This window comes from Sarcophilus harrisii, chromosome 2, assembly GCF_902635505.1.
Source record: "Sarcophilus harrisii chromosome 2, mSarHar1.11, whole genome shotgun sequence".
NCBI classification, from domain to species: Eukaryota; Metazoa; Chordata; class Mammalia; order Dasyuromorphia; family Dasyuridae; genus Sarcophilus; species Sarcophilus harrisii.
The window spans coordinates 481,819,343-481,840,973 of record NC_045427.1 but is presented as its reverse complement, the minus strand read 5'-3'; the positions used below and the strand labels follow the sequence as shown (position 1 = coordinate 481,840,973).

At 40.9% G+C, this 21,631-nt stretch overlaps 1 protein-coding gene across 7 annotated transcripts in view; it reads right to left on the bottom strand.

Annotated features, from left to right (window-relative positions):
• Positions 1-21,631, bottom strand: part of HMCN2 (hemicentin 2) — a 186,421-nt gene that overhangs the window by 139,991 nt on the left and 24,799 nt on the right. For all 7 annotated transcript variants that reach the window (XM_031954837.1, XM_031954836.1, XM_031954834.1 and 4 more), the window contains exons 6-16: positions 16,818-16,989; positions 15,801-15,907; positions 15,349-15,469; positions 14,687-14,950; positions 11,850-11,994; positions 11,129-11,250; positions 8,374-8,646; positions 7,395-7,536; positions 5,783-5,910; positions 5,412-5,525; positions 4,160-4,309 (exon numbers count right to left, since the gene is read on the bottom strand). In XM_031954837.1, the coding sequence (XP_031810697.1) occupies positions 4,160-4,309; positions 5,412-5,525; positions 5,783-5,910; positions 7,395-7,536; positions 8,374-8,646; positions 11,129-11,250; positions 11,850-11,994; positions 14,687-14,950; positions 15,349-15,469; positions 15,801-15,907; positions 16,818-16,989 (1,738 nt within the window). The remainder of the gene's footprint in view (positions 1-4,159; positions 4,310-5,411; positions 5,526-5,782; positions 5,911-7,394; positions 7,537-8,373; positions 8,647-11,128; positions 11,251-11,849; positions 11,995-14,686; positions 14,951-15,348; positions 15,470-15,800; positions 15,908-16,817; positions 16,990-21,631) is intronic.

Genomic DNA, 21,631 nt, shown 5'->3' with positions numbered 1-21,631 from the left:
GGTTAGATGACTTGACTAAAATCATCCATAATAAATGTTATTGATTAAGGCAGTAAGCCTCACAGACAGAATTTGTTCTGTTTTGCTTTTATAGTTTGCTGACTCCAGAGTTGGTAGGCTTCATCTGTAATATCACTGAGTGTCTTGTAAGCTATAACATGTTATTTGTGAGATACTGTTACTATGATGACTTAGGGCACAAGGACGACATGCAAAAGTAGAAAGAATACAGAGGCAGTTAGATGATACAGTCACTAGATAGTTGGACTCGGAGTTCAAATCCTGCCTCAGATAATGACTAGATATGTTACATTGTGAATGTTATTACATAAGTGGTTTTGAAAAAGTTACACCATCTCTCTAAACCTGTTTCCTCATTGCTTAAAAAAAAAGAATTGAATTAAGGAATCTCTAAGGTCCCTGTTAGGTCTCAATCCTATGACCTCACTTGCAGCCACTTATTGGGGCCAGGGGGGTACTGGAGCAATCTCAAGCCTACTCCAGAGAGTGGATTGTTAAATTTTCAGTGTGAGCATTTACAACTCAGAAATAAACAAATGCTACAAATCAGGGCTTGATTGTTTAGAGAAAATGAAGGGAAAATTGTTAATAATGTATATTAATTAAACATTTAAAAGCATGTCATGGGTACATTTTTTTCCTGAAGAACTGTTATCAAACATTTCCAAATATACCCCTAGCTGGGACTCTATATTACTAGTATCAAAGATCCCTGATTTGATGCCAGCATTATCATCCCATTCCTCATCCATTCATTCATTGTTTACTGAAGAAGCAGTGCAGTATGATAATAATTATTCTTATTTACATTCTTATTTATATTCTTATTTACATTTATTTATTTACATAGTACTTCGAGGTCTACAAAGAACAATAAACAAGTTATCTTATTGGACATCACAACAACTCTGTGACATGGGCACTGCCAGGCATTATCCTCATCTGCAGATTAAAAAAACTGAGACAGGTAGAAGTTGCATTTGGGAATCATAGCTTGAGAAGCTGGCCTCCCTTATAACACAGGCTCTGCAAATTAACTGGAAGAATTAAGGGGAAAATAAGCATTGCTTTATTTTACAGAAAATTATGCTGGGGGTAAGGGTAGAGAGACCTTTTCAGAACATAAAAGTATTAGGTTGTAGGAGACTTAAGTCTCCTTATTAAAAAAGAGTGATAAATATCAGGAAGTGTTTGTAGCAAGAAATAAGCCAGAGATTCCTAGTTTCTCTTTTCCTTTCCTTTAAAATACAAGTTTATTTTAGAAAATAACATGTTGCTATGGAAAGTTTACCAATGTGTTTCTGATCATTTTTGTTAAAGACAACAAAATTCAAAGGTCACCAATCTTATGCATTTTGAGCAGTTCTAAATATCTCATCCAAGACACACAGTTAGTAAGTGTCTGGGGAAGGATTTAAACAAAGATTTTTCCAACTTCCATAAGGATGTAGAAACAACGAATACAGGGTTGCTATTTTATTTGAAGGATTTTTTAATCTATTAGGAGAAACAAGTACACAAATAACCATATAACGAAGAATAGATTGGGATGAGCAATAAAGAAGTAAACACTATTCTATGGAAGTGCAGAGAAGAGACATAGAGAGCTCAGGATGAGAGAGACTAAGAGACCCAAAGACAGAAACAATATACACATTTCATGAAATATATTACATGATTAAACATGCAAACACACATATACACATACAAAGAAAAAAGAAAGGGAGAGAGAGAAAGGTGGAAATAGAGATGGGGAAGAGGTGAATTAAACAGACAGAAAAAGAGAAAAAGAAAGAGAGAGAAGGAAGAAGAGGAGGAAGAAAAGGACAGGTAGGGAAAGAAACATACAGAGAGAAATAAAGACAGAGGGAGAGACAGAGAGTTTGAGAGAGAGAGAGAAACAGACAGAGAAAGACAGAGACAGAGAGATAAACAAGACAGAGAGAGAAGCAGAGACAGAGACAAAGACAGAGAGAGAAATAGAGACAGAGAGAGAGAGAGAGAGACAGAGACAGAGAAACTGAGAGAGAAAGACCCAAAGAGAAACAGAAACAGAGAGACAGAAAGAACCAGAGAGATAGAGAGATTGAAACAGAGATAGAGACATAGACACAGAGACAGACAGACATTCAGAAACAGAGACACACAGAAAGAGATACAGAGACAGAGAGAGAAACAGAGACAGAGACAAAGAGAGAGAAACAGAAAGACACAGAGAGAGACACGCAGAGAAAGAAAGAGAGAGCGAGAGATTGAGACAAAGACTAGAGACAGAGAGTGATTGAGACCTAGAGAAAGAGAAACAGAGACAGAGAGATTGAGATAGAAACAGAGAGCGACAGTGACAGAGAAAGAAACAGATTGAGAGAGAAAAAAAAAAACAGAAAGGGGGGGAGGAGACTCTAACTCAGATCCTCCCTCTTAATAATACTAATAATTGGTAACATTAATTAAGGGCCTTTCAGCTTGCAAAGTACTTCATGTGTTACCTCATTTAATCCTTACAGCCTCCTAGGAGGTAAGTGCTTTTATTATTCTCCTATTACAGAAAATAGAACCAAAGCAGAGATTAGATGGCTATTCCAGGGTCACACATCTGGTGAATGGCCAAGGCTGGATTTGAACTCAGTCTGGTGCTCTCATACCCTACCCATTCTGTGTTGAAGTTCCCTCCAGTGCTCCAGCTTCCATGGATCATTGTCTCTGCTGTGCTTCAGAGCCCTCATGATCCGACTCACCACATCAAGTACTCAGTTACTTTGGCCTTGAATTGTTTTCTGATTGTTTCATGTGATATATCCATTTTTCCCCATGACTACCTCTTTTCCTTCTGTGACTCAGAGAGAAACACTTACTGGAGGTAGAACAGCACAATGCAAAAAGCCCTAGATGGGGAGTCAAAAGTCCTGAGTTTGAATCCCAACCCTGCTGTTATGGGTGTACCCCAGCACACTTCACTTCCCCTCTCTCACTGTTTGCCCATTTGGGTTGGGCGATCTCTTAGGGTCTGGTTCAGTGCTGCCCGAGTAGGGTCCATCTTTTAATCCAGGCTTTCTTAATCTCTTCCCACTTTTGAGACTTTTTCACCTGAGAAGTTTTTACTGGACCCCATCTCGAATCTGAGCCGAGCTGTTTCTGGCAGCGCTCATGCTTGAGCAGTGCAGAGCGAATGTGTTGGGTGCTCAGAACAAAGGCTGCAATGATGTCATGCAAGGCCACATGGGCAAGCGCTGCCAGAAATATATCGGATTCATTACATGTTTGATTTTAATCAATTTATTGGTCCTTTTTTTTTGTGTGTGTGTGTGTCTAAGGGCAGATTTATTTTTTTTTATTTAATAGCCTTTTATTTACAGGATATATACATGGGTAACTTTACAGCATTAACAATTGTCAAATCTCTTGTTCCAATTTTTCACCTCTTACCCCCCCCACCCCCTCCCCTAAATGGCAGGATGACCAGTAGATGTTAAATATATTAAAATATAACTTAGATACACAATAAGTATACATGTATTGGTCCCTTTTTTTAGAAACCTTTGATTGCTGCCAAATTTTTCATAACCCCCACATTCAGTTACATGACCCCATGTGGGGTCTATTAAACCAATTTAAGAAGCTTTGTTCTAATTTAATGTATCCTGAGCTCCCTTCCAGGCCTGAAATTATATGATTCAGTTTTATTCAAATACTTCAGTAATGGCCATTCACAGGACTGGGGTGGGAGGTGGTCTTTTTGCAAGATGAGATCATAATTCATGATTCTATGGATACTGAATAAATCAATGCAGTAGAAACAATGACTGCCATTAACCCAGTCAGCCTAACCACTGAACTGTTTTGCTCTTCAGTGACCTGCTCATTCCAGTTATGTATATATCTCGGACCTTTCATCTTTTGTGATGAAAGACATTTTTGCTTAACATTTCTATTCATCTGTCCTATGGTTGGTACAGGGCTCAGCATGTGGCTGAGTCTCCAACGCTCAGTCCAATGCCCAGCATGATGGGATGGATGTTTTGCTCTCCTTGCTCAGCCCATCTATAATGAAAAGGGCTGGAGAAAGAGGATGGGGCTTGGTCGGGGATGAGTAGAGAGAAGAAAAGGGGAGAAAAGGGACTACAGGGAAGAGACTTACGTCCAACCTCCAGCTTGATGTCAGCTGATGCTGCTCCCAGCTCATTCACTGCCCTGCACATATAGTTGCCTGCATCCCTCTCCTGGACTTCTTGGATCCGTAGAATTCCAGTATGAGCCACCTCGGGAGCCAGGATCATTTCCCGGCCTCCTGGGCCCCAGTGTAGAAAAGGATGGGAGAAGATAGTAGGTTAGAGAACATGGTCAAGGGGGGAATCACGTAGAGACCAGGATCAAGATAGCTAACTATGTCCCGTGCCTTCCACTGCCAATGGTGGATATACTTTGTGACCTGAAGCAAATGGCTCCCCTTCTCTCATCCTAAGCTTTCCTGTACATTATCTTGAGGGAAATCAGGCTTGTCTTCTGTGAGTAGAAAAAAAATCTGCAGAAAATGTGAGGAGGTGAAAAGCCCAAAGTTCTATTATTTATTTTCTCTCTCCCTGCATCCCCTTCTCCAAACCCTCACCATACACATATTTCAATATCAAGACCAAATTAGAAGAGTAGTTTTTTCCTAGGGTAGTCCCCAGGCTCCAGTGTAAAATCCCAAAGGGACTCCAAGGCTCACACAAAGACCCAGAAATACCTCCAGTTTCTCAGAATCTGTGAGCATGGTTGGGAATTCCAGAGTAACTTATCTAGTCTCCTCTCCCCCTGCTCCCCATCCAGCTCCCAACTTCCACATCTGTTGCCACCTTATTCCTTTCTTTTCCTCGTGTCTCTCATTTGAAATGGGCAATCATGAGGAGAGAGAATAATTGGGTTTGGTTGATTCTCCAAATCCCCTTCACACAGAACTTCAGAGGCTAAATTAAGGCACCTGTATTTGTGCAGAAGTCCTTCTATCCAATTGCCTTTTGATATTCTCCAAGGAGAAAACAGCTCCCTCAAGCAGCCCATTCCCCATGGAGACACCTCTAACTATTAGACAACTCCACCTTATGGCAAGCCAAAGTCCCATACTCTTGTTTCCATACTGAGGACAAGTATCATAAGACTGATCTTTCTATATGGTAATCCTTCAGATGCTAGGAAATAGCTCAGGTCCCCATGTCTTCTCTTCTCAAGATTCAACATTCTCATTACTTTCACCTTCTTCTGGATAAGAAGTTCTTTTGGAAGTAAAGAGGAGCTTCTTCCCAAATCTACCTGGGGCCATTTTCCTTGACTTAACTATAGCTTCCTTTCCCTTTTTTTTCACCCCCAACTTTAAACTCATTGTCAGAAGCTATGTCCTTTCCACCACTCACCTCTGTACCAGATAACTCGGGGTGGAGGGACCCCAGATGCCTTGCACTCCAGCACTGCCTCCTCCCCAACTGGAGCCCGTACCACACGTCTCAGGGCAGAGACAGATGGGGGATCTGGGGAAAGAGAAGAATTCTTATTACCAACTTTCCTCAAAAAGAACGAGAGCCTTGATAGGAACAGGGGAAGACCCCAAAATAACTGATTTCCTCATCCCTTAAAAGCTCAGTCTTTCAACTCAACTAAGGAAGAATCACCTGGGAAGAGATATGAGCAGCTATGATGTTAAAGCTCAATTCACTCCAACTGGGAAAAACTTCACACTTGTATCCTCTCACCCCGTGATGGAGAAGACAAGCTCTGAGACTGATACCTGTGTGAAAGAGTGTGACGGTCTGCTCATCTGTGCCAACCTCATTGGTGGCCTGGCAGCTGTAATTCCCAGCATCCTCTGGGGCCACACTCTGAATGATCAGAGTACCCTGGTCATCCACAAAGAACCTGAAGTCAAAACAAAAAAGGCAGAGGATGGGGACCACAGAGGGAGGGAGAGAAGGAAGACTCTTAAAAAGGCAGATGACATATGGGGTAGGAGGGTGTGCTCATCAGATCTATCCTAATCTCTGCTCCTCCTTTTTCACCTTCTCCAGAGGGCAAAGCCACACACAAAAAAGGTTTGCCTTTTGTGTTTGCCTATATATGTATACATAGATATATGTTATATATCTATATCTATATCTGTAAATATATAGATATATATATCACACACCAAGTCTCCTTAAATGCCCTACTCCACCTTGCCACACCAGGATGATTTGGTTAAGTACTCTATAAGACTCTTCAGAACTGCCATGTTTAGACTGTCCCTACATAGAAAGTATTCTAAGATAATCTAAGTATATAGCACAGGACTTAGGGCTGAAAGAAATCTAAAAGATCATCTAATCCAATTCTTTCCCATTATAGACAGGTGAACTGAATTCCAAAGAGTGAAAATGATTTTTCCAAGTCATGCAAACAGTGTGGAGTAGCAAAGCCAGGATTTGAACCCATATCTTCACTACAAATTTTGGGCTCTTTCCACTATTCTACATTCCTCAATTCCTCTATTTAAACCAAGATCCTTCTGATTAGATGAAAAGTGTGATAGTTTACATATAAGCATATATATATATATATATGTATATATACATGCATATGGATATATATAGAGATTGTTATAAATACACATGTATGTATACACATATGTATACAAACACATACATATACATATATATGTGTTGTATATGTGTGTGAAGGGCCTTCCAAAAGTTTTAATGTAGTTTTAAGCTATTAAAATTGTGTATGGGGATGTCAATTAATAATATTAATAAAATGATACATTTTTCTGGTATACTTTCCAAAGTATTCTCTTTTTTTGTAGGCAGTTGGAGTTAAGTGACTTGCCTAAGATCACACAGCTACTAAATGTTAGGTATGTGAGGCTGAATTTGAACTCAGGTTCCCTAACTCCAAGGCCGGTGCTCTATTAACTACAACATCTAGCTGCCCCTTTCCAAAGTATTCATGCCCCTTTTATTTGATTTATTCCACATGCTTCTGTGAACTGAACAAGGTAGTATGACTCCTATGTTATACATGAGGAAACTGAGGCTTGCCCAAGGTCATAAGCTAGTTAAATGCAGAACCAGAAGGGAGCAAACTTTCCAGCTCCCAGCCCCAAAGCCATCCAAGACATAAGAGCAAAGCCTGTACCAAGGCATGGAGGTGGGATCAGAGATTTAAAGCCAGAATGAACCTTAAAGACCATCTATTGCACCCCTTCATTTTATAAAAAGGAAAATTAAATCCTAAGGAGATTAAGGATCTTCCCCATGATTATACAAGTGGTGGGGCCAGAACAGGAATCTGATCATAGATCCTGACTTCAAACCCCCTACCATAATGACTCCGTTGCCCTTGAACAGAATCCCAGTGTTTCTTACCTTCCCTCCTTCACTATTGTCTGGGCTTTGTGTTTCCAGGAGATATTGGGTGGAGGGTGCCCAGAAGCAGTGCAGCTGATCCTCACCTCAACACCCTGGGAAAAGTGCTGGGAGACGGTGTTGATGCTTATCTGAGGAGGCTCTACAGCAACAGGAGAAGGTCAAAACAGGGACTGAACCATAGGCCAGGGCATCTTCCTACCCAGAGCCCTAGACTGCCCCTATTTTGGCCAGGAGGCAGAGAAAGGAACCTGAAAAAACTAGAGACCAAGGCAGTTCCATGGATAACAAGAGTGTAGGAGATCAGCACCGCCTGCTATAACTAACCTGATGTGCAGAGAATGGCTACTCTAGGTATGATTCCTTTTGGATGTGCTCACCTCAATGACAGACAGCCTGGCAGGTACAGTTCTTGGTATCCTCAGAAAGTGATCACCTTCCACATCAGGATATTCTGATCCTCATCTCCCCTAAAGTCAAGCTAGATACTACCATTTTGTAGAGAAGCTGTTCCAATGTGGATGAGGATCACTTCCGTTACCATTCTAAATTAGAAGGCTTCCCACCAGCATCCCAATTCATGTCACTCAAGGACCCATCCTTGGATCTTGTCCCTAACTTCAAAATTCCAAATTATATTCCTGGGCACTTAAATATAGACTACATAGGGATTGAAGGACAATGGTAGGAACAAGATAGTACTATACTGATGTAGAATGAATGCTACTCCTTGCTTCATCAGCAACAAGGGCAACTTACGCTAGATATAGGGTGAATTTCCCCAAAGTGAGGGCTGTTGGACTTTGGTACCAGTGGCCAAGGAATGCTTTAACATTGCTTTCCTTGAAGGTCCCTTAAATAGGGTCGAGTTATTTGTTGGGAAAAGGGCAATCTGGAGACAAAGGGATGGAGGAGATAACCTCTTAGGGTACTGGGTCAATTTTGAACTGAGAGTGATGGAGAAGATAAGAAGACTCACCTCTAACAAAGAGCCAGACTGATGCCTTTGCCATCCCATTGGCATTGCTAGCCAGGCACTGGTACCTCCCACCATCACTGGGAATGATGCCATTAATCTCCAGAGAAAGGTTAGCCAACTGTGCCACCCGTCCTGGTGAGGCTGGTAGGGCCCTCCAATCACGGATCCAGGTCAAGTTGTAGGGAGCCTTGTCTAGCACATGGCATGACAAGACAGCTGTCTCTCCCGGAGACACAGTGACATTCTGTGGAGGAGCCAACTGGGGTGGGGGATCTGTGGGAGAACACAAAGTCAGACTAGAGCTGGGGTCTGAGCAAAATATTTGCACTGCAGAGAGCGAGAGAAGAGAGAGACAGAAACAGAGACAGAGAGACAGTCAGACAGACAGACTGACAGACAGAGACAGTCAAAGACAGAAACAGAGAAAAGGAGAAGGACAGAGGGAGAGAATGAGAGAGAAAGAGAGGAGAGACAGAGAGAGAGAGAGAGAGAGAGAGAGAGAGAGAGAGAGAGAGAGAGAGAGAGAGAGAGAGAGAGAGAGAGAGAGAGAGAGAGGAGAGAGAGAGAGGGATTGAGAGAGAGATTGAGAGAGAGATTGAGGGGGGCAGGAGAAAGGGGGGGAGACAGACAGACAGAGAAACCATGATGTCCATATTCCAACTACTATTATTCTGTCTCTCTCCCTATTAGAACCTTGGACTCCATTTCTATTAACTACAACATCTAGCTGCCCCTTTCCAAAGTATTCATGTATCTTTTATTTGATTTGTTCCATATACTTCTGTGAACTGACCAAGGTGTTATGATTCCTATGTTATACATGAGGAAACTGAGGCTTGCCCAAGGTCATAAGCTAGTTAAGTGCAGAGCCAGAAGGAAGCAAACTTCCAGCTCCCAGCCCCAAAGCCATCCCAGACATGAGAGCAGAGCTTGTACGGAGGCTTTATCTAAGAGAAGTAAATTTCAGCTTCATTTTACCTGAAACCAGGCCTCTAAGCCTGGCCAACTCCACAGATTGCTTTTTATATTCTCCTCCTTTTACAAATAGATTCTCTTTTATATGTTATCTTTCTCCATCAAAATGTAAGCTCCTTGAGGGTAGAGTCTATCTTGCTTGTTTGTGATTGCATTTCTGAGCATTTAACAGTGCCAGACACAGCAAATACTTAATAAATACTCCATCTGTCTGTCTCTCATTGTCTTTATGTCTGCCTATCTATATGGACTCACTCCTCATTTCCTAAATGCTACATTACTTACTCCAAAATGATACAGAATCAGGACACATCAATTCATATCCCAGGCCCTCTTAATTATAATGTTTTCCCTCTTTTAATAATTTTCTATTTTTCTTATATATAACATGCTTTGTATATATTTGTTTCCATGTTGTCTTCCTCATTAGATTAATAAACTTCTTGTGGCAGGTACTGTCTTTTTGTCTCTTTTTGTATCCTCAACAACACTTAGTATAGTGTCTGTCACATAGTAGGCACTTATTTATTGATTTGCTGTCTGACTATGAGCCCATCATTTTATTTTCCTGAGCCCTACTTTCTTACATGTAAAATGAGTATTATGATACAACCTCACATGATTGCCGTGGAGAAAGTGTTTCATACACTTTAAAGTGCTGGAGAAATATGAAATGCTCTTAATAATTATTATTGTTAATAACAGACACGGAGGATGAACACTTGTCAGTAATAATGTAATGAGTATTTAGTGGTGTAGAATATTAGACTAAAAATCCTCTCAAGTCTCTTATGACTCTGAGATTCAATGACTTAATCCTCTGTACCAAGATCTCTTCCAAACATTGGGGACAGTTACACCCTATGAAGGACTGATGATTTCATCAGATGCTACATGACTTACATTCTAAATTAAAGTCAATATGTAATCAGAGACTAAAATTTAAAAAATAAAAATTAAGGAACATTTTAGTACTTTTTGAGCTAATGATTTAACATTTTGAAATATACCTTTAGGAAATAACCAAAAAGAAGCTGTAGCTGTTCAGAAGAGTTCATGGCAATGCTATTGAAAGCAATCTAAACACTAGAAGAAGCAAACTTCTGAATCCTTCTGGAACCTGCCCTATTGAATATTCCTTTTCTTTATCATCAGATCTTCTCTATCTACTAAATCCTTACCACTATCTAAAAAGATGCTTTGAGTCTTCCCCATCTTAAAAAAAAAAAAAAAAGACTTTCTTAGACCCCGTCATCTCTTCAAGTTATTGTCCTATATCTTTTCTCCTTTTCATCACCAAATTCCCAGAAAGAGTTTTCTACTTTTGTGCCTCAACTTTCTCAACATCCAATTATATCTCGATACTTTGTATTCTGGATTCTGACCACAAGTCTATAGAAATTCTCTTAAACATTGCTTAATGATTTTATCTAAAGAGACAGCATGGCTTATCAATCTTCATTATCCTCAATCTCTCTGCAGCTTATTTGTTTATTGATCAATAGATTGATTTAAAAAACAGTGAAAAGAGCACTGGATTTGGAAATCAGAACTATCTTTGGATCCTTGGAAAGCCCACTGCACTCTTTCCTCAACCATAAAGCAAGGGGGTTGAATTAAATTATCTCTAAGATTTCCTTCAGATCTCAAATCTGATTCAACAAATTCCTTCAAAGTCTAGGGAAGATGCAAACCCTAGAAACAAGACTTACTGGTGGGAAGCTGTTTCTGAGAAAGCGTCTGCAGGAGCCAGAGGGGAGAGTGCTGAAAAAATACAAACCTGTAACCACAAGTTGGGTTTTGGCCTTTCCCATCCCTGCTCGGCTCACGGCTGTGCACTCATACATGCCTTCCTCTGATTTGGAGGCTCGAGGGATCTCCCAGCTGCTGTTTCCTGACTCCCTGTAAATCAAACATATAGAACACTCACTGTGAGAGAGCAAGGATTGTTACAGTATTGTCTCCATGTATCCAGCACCTAGCACATAACAGGAGCTTAATACAATTGTTGATTTATCATTTACCTACTCCTCTTCAGACTCACCCATACCACCCCATAAATATACATTCTACCATTGTCCTCTTCTTAAGCAATCTCAAGAGGATTCCAGCTAACTTTTGTTCAACCTAGGAAAGAGTTATTGCCTATCTAGGAGGAAAGTTTGAAGAAGGACATTCAGATGCCACTAGTTAGGTGCTGTTTCCCCTTTCTGGGCCTGGCTGTTCTGAGAGGACAACCTGATAGAGAGCTAGTGAGTCTTCCTATTATATCCCAGGCAAGGCACTAGGGTTTTCTAATCTAGGGCTTCTTAAATTCTTTCCACTCATGACTCCTTTTTACCCAAGAAATTTTTACATGACCCCAGGCATATAGGCATATAAAATAGGTATACAAATCAAACATTTACCAATCATAAATCATAATTTTGTGACTTCATAGGAAGCTGGATTCTAAGCTTCAGGGAATAGGACTAGGAGCCAAACTCCCACTTCATACTCACTGGAAATGCCTCTCCTCGCCTAGCTTCACTCCATTTCGTCTCAGCTGGAGCCGAAATGGGAGTGAACTGTGGACTGAGCAAGTGATGAACAGTGGCTGCCAGAGATACCCGTGGATCTTGTTGGGCATGGTCACCAATGGAGAACCTATAGAAGGCAAGGGAATAAATATTTATATAGTACCTGCTGTGTGCTAGGTTTCATGCTAAGTCTTTTTTTTTTTTTAACAAATATATTATTTGATCCTCATGACAGCCTAAAAGGTAAGTACTATTATTATCCCTGTCTTACATTATAAGGCAAATAGTTAAGTGGTTTGCCCACGGTCAACCAACTAATAAATATTTGAGACTGGGTTTGAATTTAGTCCTTCCTAACTCCAGACCCAGAATTCTATCCACTGAACTACTAAGCTGCCTTCAAGGAAAGGCAGCCTAGAAGACAAAAAGCCAGCCCTCAAATCCACCTCAGCCAACTCCAGCCCCAAGCATACCCATTACCCTCATTATCCAAGGAGAAACAGAAAGAGAGAAGGGTATTATGGTTTAAAAAAAAAAAAAAAAAGCATTGTAGCCTGGAAGTCTAGTTCCTTTCTTATCTCTTCTCTAGTCAAATGTATGGCCTTAAGGAACTTACTTCTGGCTTTCATTAATAAAAGCATGGGATGATCTAAGTAAGACCTGGCTCTGAGAGTTGAAAGAAACAGTAAAAATTATAATTCAACAATGGGGACTGAATGTGGAGCAAAGGATAATATTTTCACCTTTTGTTTGCTTTTTCTTTCTCATAGTTTTTTTTTCCCTTTTGGTCTGATTTTTCTTGTAAAACATGACAAATATGGAAATATGTTTAAAAGAATTGCACATGTTTAATATATATCAGATTGTCTGCTATCTTGAGGAGGGAGAAAAGGGATGAAGAGAGAAAAATTTGGAACACGAAGTTTTATAAAAATTAATCTTGAAAACTATCTTTACATGTATTTGGAAAAAATGAAATACTATTGAGGAAAAAAAAAACTTGTTCAATAAATAGGAAACCAAAACCCAGCTGAGTGCAAAGGCATATAGTGATAATGTCAGTCAAGATCGTTTGTCCACTTGTTGATATATTCAAATGGGGACTCCTTTCATGGATAGGTTGACATGAATTTAGTCAATAAATTGACATTTTATGTTCTTGAATTTTATGATTTTAAATACAGCCCATATCTTCTGAATTTGAGTTCAATTTTTTTTTAAATCCACTGCTCTCTAAAGTCCTTTCCGATTCTAAAATTACATGATACTGCAGATCCCAGGCTCATTCCCAGTTCTGTCACTCCCTCATTATGGCTCTTCAGGCACTTATTCAACTTCGCCATATATCCCATTCCTCCCTGGCACAATGGAGAGACAAATCTCCCCCATCTTGACCCTCCCCCCAACATACAAAGCCAATCCCATAAAGATACACTCAGGGTGAGACAATGTGGACAACCTCCTCAGAAAACAGGGTGGGGCAAGCTTATGTCATATGGGCTCCCAGCCACATCCCAAGGGATGAGAGGCCTGGACCACTACCCAATGTCTTTGTGAGCATCCCATAGCCCACCTCCTCCCTCCCCTCCTAGCAGTTTTGCCAGGTGCTGGCTAGGCTCTGAAGCTTCCCCCCCCCCCACTTTCCTCTGAAAATCTAAAAGTTCCAGGGATTCAAGATCTCAGCTCACAGCATCACCACCATCTTATCTCCAGACAGAGCATCCTGCTCCAAGATGTACATCTAACTTTCCTTCCCAAGATCCATGTTTCCCAGACAGAAGGAAAAACAACACATACATACAAAAAGCCCCAAACCATATTCCACCCCCTTCCCTTTCTAATGCATAAACAAAGACAGAGATCAAAAGTCAGTGCTGAACTCCAACAATCATGTTGGTCAAGAAAAAAAAAGAGACTCCTATTCCCCCTGCAGAAATTCCTTCCCAGAAACAGCCTCACAGCTGTGCAGAGAAGGCTCACATTCTCTTTCTGGGGCCCAGGAGTAATAAGGGAGACAAAAGGAATAGGCTGGAGGTAGTTTAGAAACTGGATTTTCCCCAATCCACTCAACTCCTGGACTTTATCAATGATGACTTGTCATCACTAAGAGCTATTAGGGATGAAGGGAGAATCTTTCCACCCACTTCTAAGTTCCCAGACCTATGGAGCTATTGAAATTTAAATCACATTTACATCTCCAGTTTACCCAGCATCTCCAGCTGTGTGTGTTACAATGCAGTGTTAAGGACAGTTAGATCCAGTCAACAGGAAATTTTGTAGCACAGTGCAAGACCTGGAGTCAAGACCCCTTCCTGAGTTCAAATGTAGCCTCAGACACCTCCTAGCCCTGTGACTCTGTTTGTCTCAGGTTGTTCATTTGTTGTTCTGACTCTGTGACCCAATTTGAGATTTTCCTAGTCACTAGAGTGGTTTGCCACTTCTTTCTTTCTCTAGCTCATTATACAGATGAGAAAACTGAGGCAAACAGGATTAAATGATCCGTTGGGGTCACACAGTGAGTGTCTTGAATTTGGGCTTTGCTGATTCCAGGTCCATCACTCCAGCCACTTTGCCACCTGACACTGTGTACCACTTAAGAAAGTGCTTAATGAACAATGTTGATTGATTAACTGATAATCATCATAATTAGCTACAGCAAGCACTGTGTAGACTCTAGGTACTTTTTTATTTTAATTTTTTTAAATGACTTTAAATGCAGTAGGAATTCAAGGAGTGGGGATAACAACTTTGAGAAGAGAAAGCTTCTGGAAGAAATGGACCTCAAACGTCAATGGCCAATGGAAAGGGTGACTGCTTACCTGGAGCCACTCCATTGTAGGCCACATTAGAGATGCGGAGCAGGGGATTACCTTCGTGATCCTCACCCTTCACCTTGAGGTAAAAACGGTCCTTGGGCACTTGAAAGGGAGGTCCCACCCACAATTGGTGGGAGGAGGTATTGGATAAGGGCCGAGTAGGGAGGGTCAGCAGGGACTGGCCAGAGCTATGGGAAAGCTCTACTGAGTCTAGGTGCCCTGGAGCCAGCAGACCGGTGGAGTTGATCACTAGGGATATGGGAATCCCTGCAGAGGAAAGAGGAAGATCCAATGGAATCAGCTATAATTTTGTCATCAATGAAAGGGAAAATACAAAGTTAGTATGGCCCAACCCCAGATGTTTCTCTCATCTTCCTGTTCTAGTTCCTGAAATTCCCAAACAAGTAAGTTATCCTTTTATGTTTCATAAGGGCCTTGTGAAAATATAAGTGTGCTACCTGGCAGGAATATCTTAAAACCTCCTTAGTTCATATTTTTTTAGCAAACTACGGTGAAAAGTAGGGAATCTAAGACAGAGGGATTTTTGGTGAGAGGGAAAGGAAGAGAAAGGTTTACAGCTGCCCAGGGTAAAAGGGAAAACTCTAAAAGCAGTGCTCTCCCCTTTCTGTCCCCAAAATCTATACCTGATACCAAAACCACCATACCTTTCAAGGGCCACTCAATGGTATGATTGAGGTCCAGGGAGGGCTGGGTGGTGAAACCAGCTCGGAAATTGATGTTGCTGATGCCTGTGATCCTCACGGAGTGGTGACCGCTGCTATAGACCTATCAGAACCCCCATCCCCACACAGAGAATGTTAACCACTGAATCTTCACCTTACTCTTCTGATCACCTATAAGTTGAGGATCACATCAGTCTAGACCCTCAACCCACTCCGCTGTCTCCTTAATCTAGACCCATCATCTCTACCCACTGTCCCAGACCTAGAAAAAAATAGAGGGAAATAGAGTTGCCTCTCACTCCCAAACCTGTACCTTACTTCCTCCCTAACAACTATCCTCAAATGTTCTTCTCCAGACCTCTACAACCTCCTCTACTCACCCCAATTCCCTGCCCCACACTCTCCTCCCACCCTAAATGCTCCCTCTATCCTACCTTGATGGACCAAAGGCCAGGGTGCTCAGGCTTAAAAGCCACCACCTTAGCAGAGTCTGGGATGTTAAGAAGCATGTTCAGTCCTTCATCCTTCTGAAGAATCCTCCCTAAGCCAAACAAAAAGAATCAAGAAAACTCATGAGTAACATGAAAAAGTCTTTGGAATCAGAGGCCCCAAATTCCCAACCCTCTTCTGATACTTGCTACTTGTGTGATCTCAGACACATCCCTTGACCTTTTTGAACCTCAATTTCCTCAACTGTAAAATGAGAGTTTTAAACAAGATGGTCTCTCCTCAGAGTGTCTCAGAAGTCCTCCAACTCTAGAGTCATTTATTCTTTTCTTGGATACGATAGAGATATTCTCTGATAGACCAGTACAGGATTCTTATAGTATTCTCTGTGTTTCCCTGTAATTCCCCACCACCACCTCTGAAGGTTCTCTATCATACCTCTGGAAACCCAATCCTTCTATAACCATCTTCCTCTACCAAACGCCCATTCTAACCCCTTTCTTGAATCACCCAAGGAAGCAATCCCAGCCCCATATTACCTTTTTTGAGCAAGCACCTCATATAACTCTTCCATACTGGGGTGTTAATGTTTCTTAAATAGTTATATAATATAATTTAGAACTGGAAAGGCCCTCAGAGATCAGGCAACCAATCCCAACACCCTCATTTTATGTTATGTTTTGTTATAGTTCACTAAAACTAAGAGAAGTATAATAGTTGCTTAATAAAGATTTATTGGATTACTGGATTGGATTAAATGAAGTACCTCCATTCACAGGTAGTAAAAGGAAAAGACAGGCCATGACTCTAGGTCCTCTAAGTCCATAATATTCTTTCCACCATACTCTAGCCCAAACTGGCTCCTGGACCTCTTCCTTCCTCTCTTCAAAGAGAATCAGAGATTCCAAGAAAATATTTCATATTCCTCCTCCTCCACCCACCCCCACATTAACCATATCCCACTCTAGCATAAAAATATGAGTAAAGCAGTGACAATTCCATACCCAATGGGTCTCTCACTTCAATCTCTGGGCCGGGACCACTAAGGGAGATGGTGACCTCTTTCAGACTGGGATCAAATGGGATCTTCCAGGTGTGTTCTCCTTCATTCTCATGATCCGTGGATAGCAGGTGGACTTTAGAGACCTGGATGGCTTCCTCCACCCACTTCAGGACCTACAACATGGAAGGCAGGGAGAGGGAATGCTGCAAACAAACTCAAGAAATCTCTCCCATCCCTGTTCCTACAAATCTGAGGATTCTCATGATCACAGTTTTTAAAGCCAGGATGCTTGAAGGTAACTGAGATTGAATAGGGAGTGACAAAGGACTAAGTCATAATAGTTGAGAATAAAGGAAAGCCATGCTCAACCCATGCCCCTTAGATCTAGTCCAAATTCCCAAGTCTAATGTTCAAAACCTTATGCAATCTGACTCCAGCTTGCCCTTCTAGAGTAGAAAGATCATCTAATTTTGGATTCAGGGACCCTAAGTTCAGACCCTAATTCTGTTACATATTAGTAGGTGATCTTGTACAAATCACTTAACCTGTCTGGTTCTTTTTCCTTTTCTTAGTTTTGTACAAAATGGCCTCTAAAATCCCTTCTCATTCTAGATTCATGACTCTATGATGCTACCCTTATCTTACTCATGATTCTCAAATGTGTAGCCTTGTTGAGCTCTCATTTGTTCACACACACACATTTAGACACACACACATGTGCCAACATGATCTCTCCTACACTGCAGTCTCCATTAATTATATTCCTTCATCTGAAATGCCCTTTCTTCTGTCTATTCAAATATTATACATCCTTTAGGGATCAACCCAAGTCTTCCTCCTTAAAGTTTTTTTTGATTGCTTTACCTGCTTTCTCCAAACCTCCTATCATACCTAAAGTCTATACTACTCATCTTTAGCTCTTCATTATTTACAGTTTTCCAGTTGTTTCATGGATATAAATGTCTTGTTTCCTCAATAGGGTTTCCCATAGGAGAGAAACTATCATCTCTTCCTTTGATTCTATAATAATCACTGGCATTTATAGAACTTTTGATAATTTGCAAAGTGCTTTTTGTGTTATCTCATTGGATCTTCACAACTTTCCTGTAATGTTATCTTCATTACAGAAAAAGCAGCTTGAAAGCATCCAGCAAGTTCAGCCTCTAGAAAGGGACCTAAGAGGACAGACACTAGAATTCCCAAAGGGATTCCAAGGCTTCTCCCAGAAAAGTGAGGGAGACCAACTGAGATGATATGGGAGAGCCATTCACACTCGTTTGGGGAGTGGAAAGCAGGGCACACTGGATACCAGTTAGATTCCCTGTAAATGATTGTTAAAATACCTAGAAACAATAAGCTCACTTTCTCAGATCTTTCACTTCATCCCCTTCAACTATTTCCATCCTGGCTTTTTGTCAAAGTCAAGTCTCTCAGAATCCCTAACAAAGAAGATTTCACAATGACCTTGGGAAGCAGGTGCCTGTCATGGGAGTCCAGAGGAAATAATAATCTGAGAAGGGGAGGAAGCTGCTTATAACATCATTACAGGCCTGTTCTGTTACTTTTTGGAGGAGGGAGAGACAGACACCCAGGAGTTCACGCTACTGAATGAGTGGGGAGGAGAGAAGAAAAAACTGGAAGCCCAGTTTAGAGGCTTCTGTCCGGACAGTCCCAGCTGGACACATCCCTCTTCCCCCTTCAGGGTACAGGGAAAGACTTCATGGGCCAATGAAGTCCCTAAAAATATGCCAAATTTAATTCCCCAACAATTTTCATGCACCAAAATGATAGGTTTCAAGACCCTCCAATCCCCACAGGACCTCAGGAGCAACATCCAGAGAGAGCCCAGAGTAAGCAGCTTTATTAAGAAGCTAAATATTTATTTGGCCTGGTCTATGTCTTCCAGATGTCGGCAGGGTGAGGCAATTGGGGTGGGGGCAGGCGTAGGGGGGAGGCTCAGAGAGCTGATGACTGAGCCAAGGATCTTTTGGAATTACCAGTCAAGCACGACCATTTGCTGATGGTAAGAATTAAAGAATCTAGTGTCCTTTCCACTGCCAGATGGCCCTTGTTCCATCACTCGCTACAGATAAATTATTACCCCTGCAGCTTTTCCTGGGGGATCTGACAGCTGAGAGTGGCTGGAGAAGAGGCGGCAGAAAGCCAGAAGAGACAAACTTGATCTTTTAGCCATGGCCCAGAAAACAGAGAGGCTAGACTTCTGAGCTGTTGGTGCATGTCCTCAGTCCATGCATAGGTTCTGAGTCTCCATGGGGGGAAGGGCTTAACTCTAGCCAGGTCTTCACGATGGTCCATCCTCAAATGCCCTGCTTATTTATCATAAAAATACCCTAGCTCTTCATCCCACCTGGGAATTGAACAGTTTCACCAGAAGCCTATCCTGAGGAGGTCAATGGAGCACAGGGGAAGGAACCTGAGGGCTAAAAATTGAACCACTTGTCTGGATTTTAATCCCAGTACTGTCTTTAAGTCACCTGGCAGTGTTAGACAAATCATCCAACCACTAAGTAAATCTGAACCTTACTTTCTTCTTCTATCAAATAGGGATTTATTCATTCAACAAGTATTTTATAGGCACCTAGTATGTAGCTATTATTGAATTCAAGCAGGATACACATGATAATACACTTGATTTTAGCCCTAGGAGGCTGAGAAGCGACACAGTAATTGACCTACATTTTATATAGAGTTCTCAAGAAGTTAAAAAGTAATGAGCTGTGACAGCACTTTGAAAAATCAAAAAAGGATTCTACAACTGTAAAATGATAGCACAATTGTGATTTCTGAATTTACTCTTCTCTCAACCATGAGTCAGAACCAGTAGCAATCATAATAAAACTCTTCCATATTTATATACCATAACATAGTTTTACAAAGGCTCTTCACATGCCATTTTCTTCTCTAATACAGTAAGAAAGGAGCTAGGCTTAGAGTCAGAAGATCTGAGTTTGAATATCAGCCCTGCCATTCCATTCATTTAACAAACATTTATTTAATACCTACTATATGTAATAGTATTTGAAGACACTTACTAACCTATGCCTTATCTTGAATAAAACATTTCCCTTCTTGGACTTCAGTTTTCCATATGTAAAATACACTATGTGAGCTTTAAGATCCTTTCCAACTTTAAACCACATCCTTCTTCAACCCTATGACACAGGAAACCTAGGCAGGTATTATATTGAATTTAAACTATTTCTTCCAATAATGAGTATTATGGCCTGTATACAGTAGATGCTTAATAGTTGTTGTATCTTCATTTTATAAATGAAAATAACTGTTAGTAGGCAAAGAAATTTGTGAAAAGTCATACATACCCAAATCTACCAACTTTTAAGTTAGATACTTTTCCCACTATACTGACTTTCAAGTCAAAGTCTGTAGGACTTCCCAGAATGAGTACCTAAAGCCCAAACTACCCAGTTTCTTTCCAAGGTACCGAAATTCCGGTAGAGCAATCCCTGAACATTTGGCAGTGGACATGAGTTCCCTTCTCAGCACTAGGAAATTAAGTTACAAGCTTGGGTGACTGGGATCCAGGAAAGGAAAGAAGAAAAGTTCCAGGCCCCTGTCTAGCAGCTAATCCACACAATCAGCAATCATTTTAACTTCAGCCCACTAATCTAACCAAATCCTTCCCCTACACTCCTCCAAAACTTACATTCCAGAACAACTCCCGAAATGCTGGGACTTCCACCAGCAAAGTCTCCAGCTTTCTGTTTCAATAAAGTTTCTTCAGCTAGCCTAAAATAGGCACTTGCTGATTGACCCACAAGTAATAAAGAGCATTTGTTATGTGTCTGCTTACAGGGTTCAGGACTGGTGAGGACTGGGGTGGGAAATGGGAAGGTGGGGAGGGAGGGAACATCTATATTAGTTTTGGGTGCAGGGGACCTGCCAATACTCTGCCAATGTGCTGTTTCTTCTTGGTGATTTAGTGACTCAGATATTGGAGTAACCACAGATACTGAAAAGTTTATAGTGTATATAGTGTATAATAAAAGACTACAAAAATCAGCTCTCATAAGAGAATTAAGACATAGTCATTTATATGGCTCTCTTCAACAATGAGATGATTCAAATCAGTCCAATTGTTCAGGGATGAAGAAAGCCATATACACCCAGAGAGAGGCCTATGGAAACTGAGTGTGGACCATAACATAACATTTTCATGCTTTCTGTTGATGTTTGCTTGCATTTTTTTCCTTCTCAGGTTTTTTTTTTCTTTCTAGATCTGATTTTTCTTGTAAAGCAAGATAACTATAAATATATATACATATATTGTATTTAACATATATTTTAACATATTTAACATGTATTGGACAACCTGCCATCTAGAGGAGGAGGTGGGGGGGGGAAGGAGAGAAAAATTTGGAACAGAAAGTTTTGCAAGGGTCATTGTTATTTTAACAATTATCATGCATATGTTTTGTAAATAAAAAAGCTTTAATTAAAAAAAAAAGACATAGTCATTTAAGCATAGCCCTGGAGACCATGACTTCTCAGTTTATTCTCATACCCTGGAAAGGGTATAAGCTAGTCAGGGACACATGCCCACAAAGTTAAGATTTCTGTCAGCCAATTCCTAAAAAGGGAAGAACCTTTTTTTCTCTGACCAAGGTCTCACAAAATTCCTTTCTTCCTCCATACCTGTTTTGAAAGGACTAGTAAAAATAAATGGGTTGGGGCAGCTAGTTGATGTAGTGGATAGAGCACCAGCCTTGAAGTCAGGAGAACCTGAGTTCAAATTTGGCCTCAGACACTTAACACTTCCTAGCTGGGTGACCATGG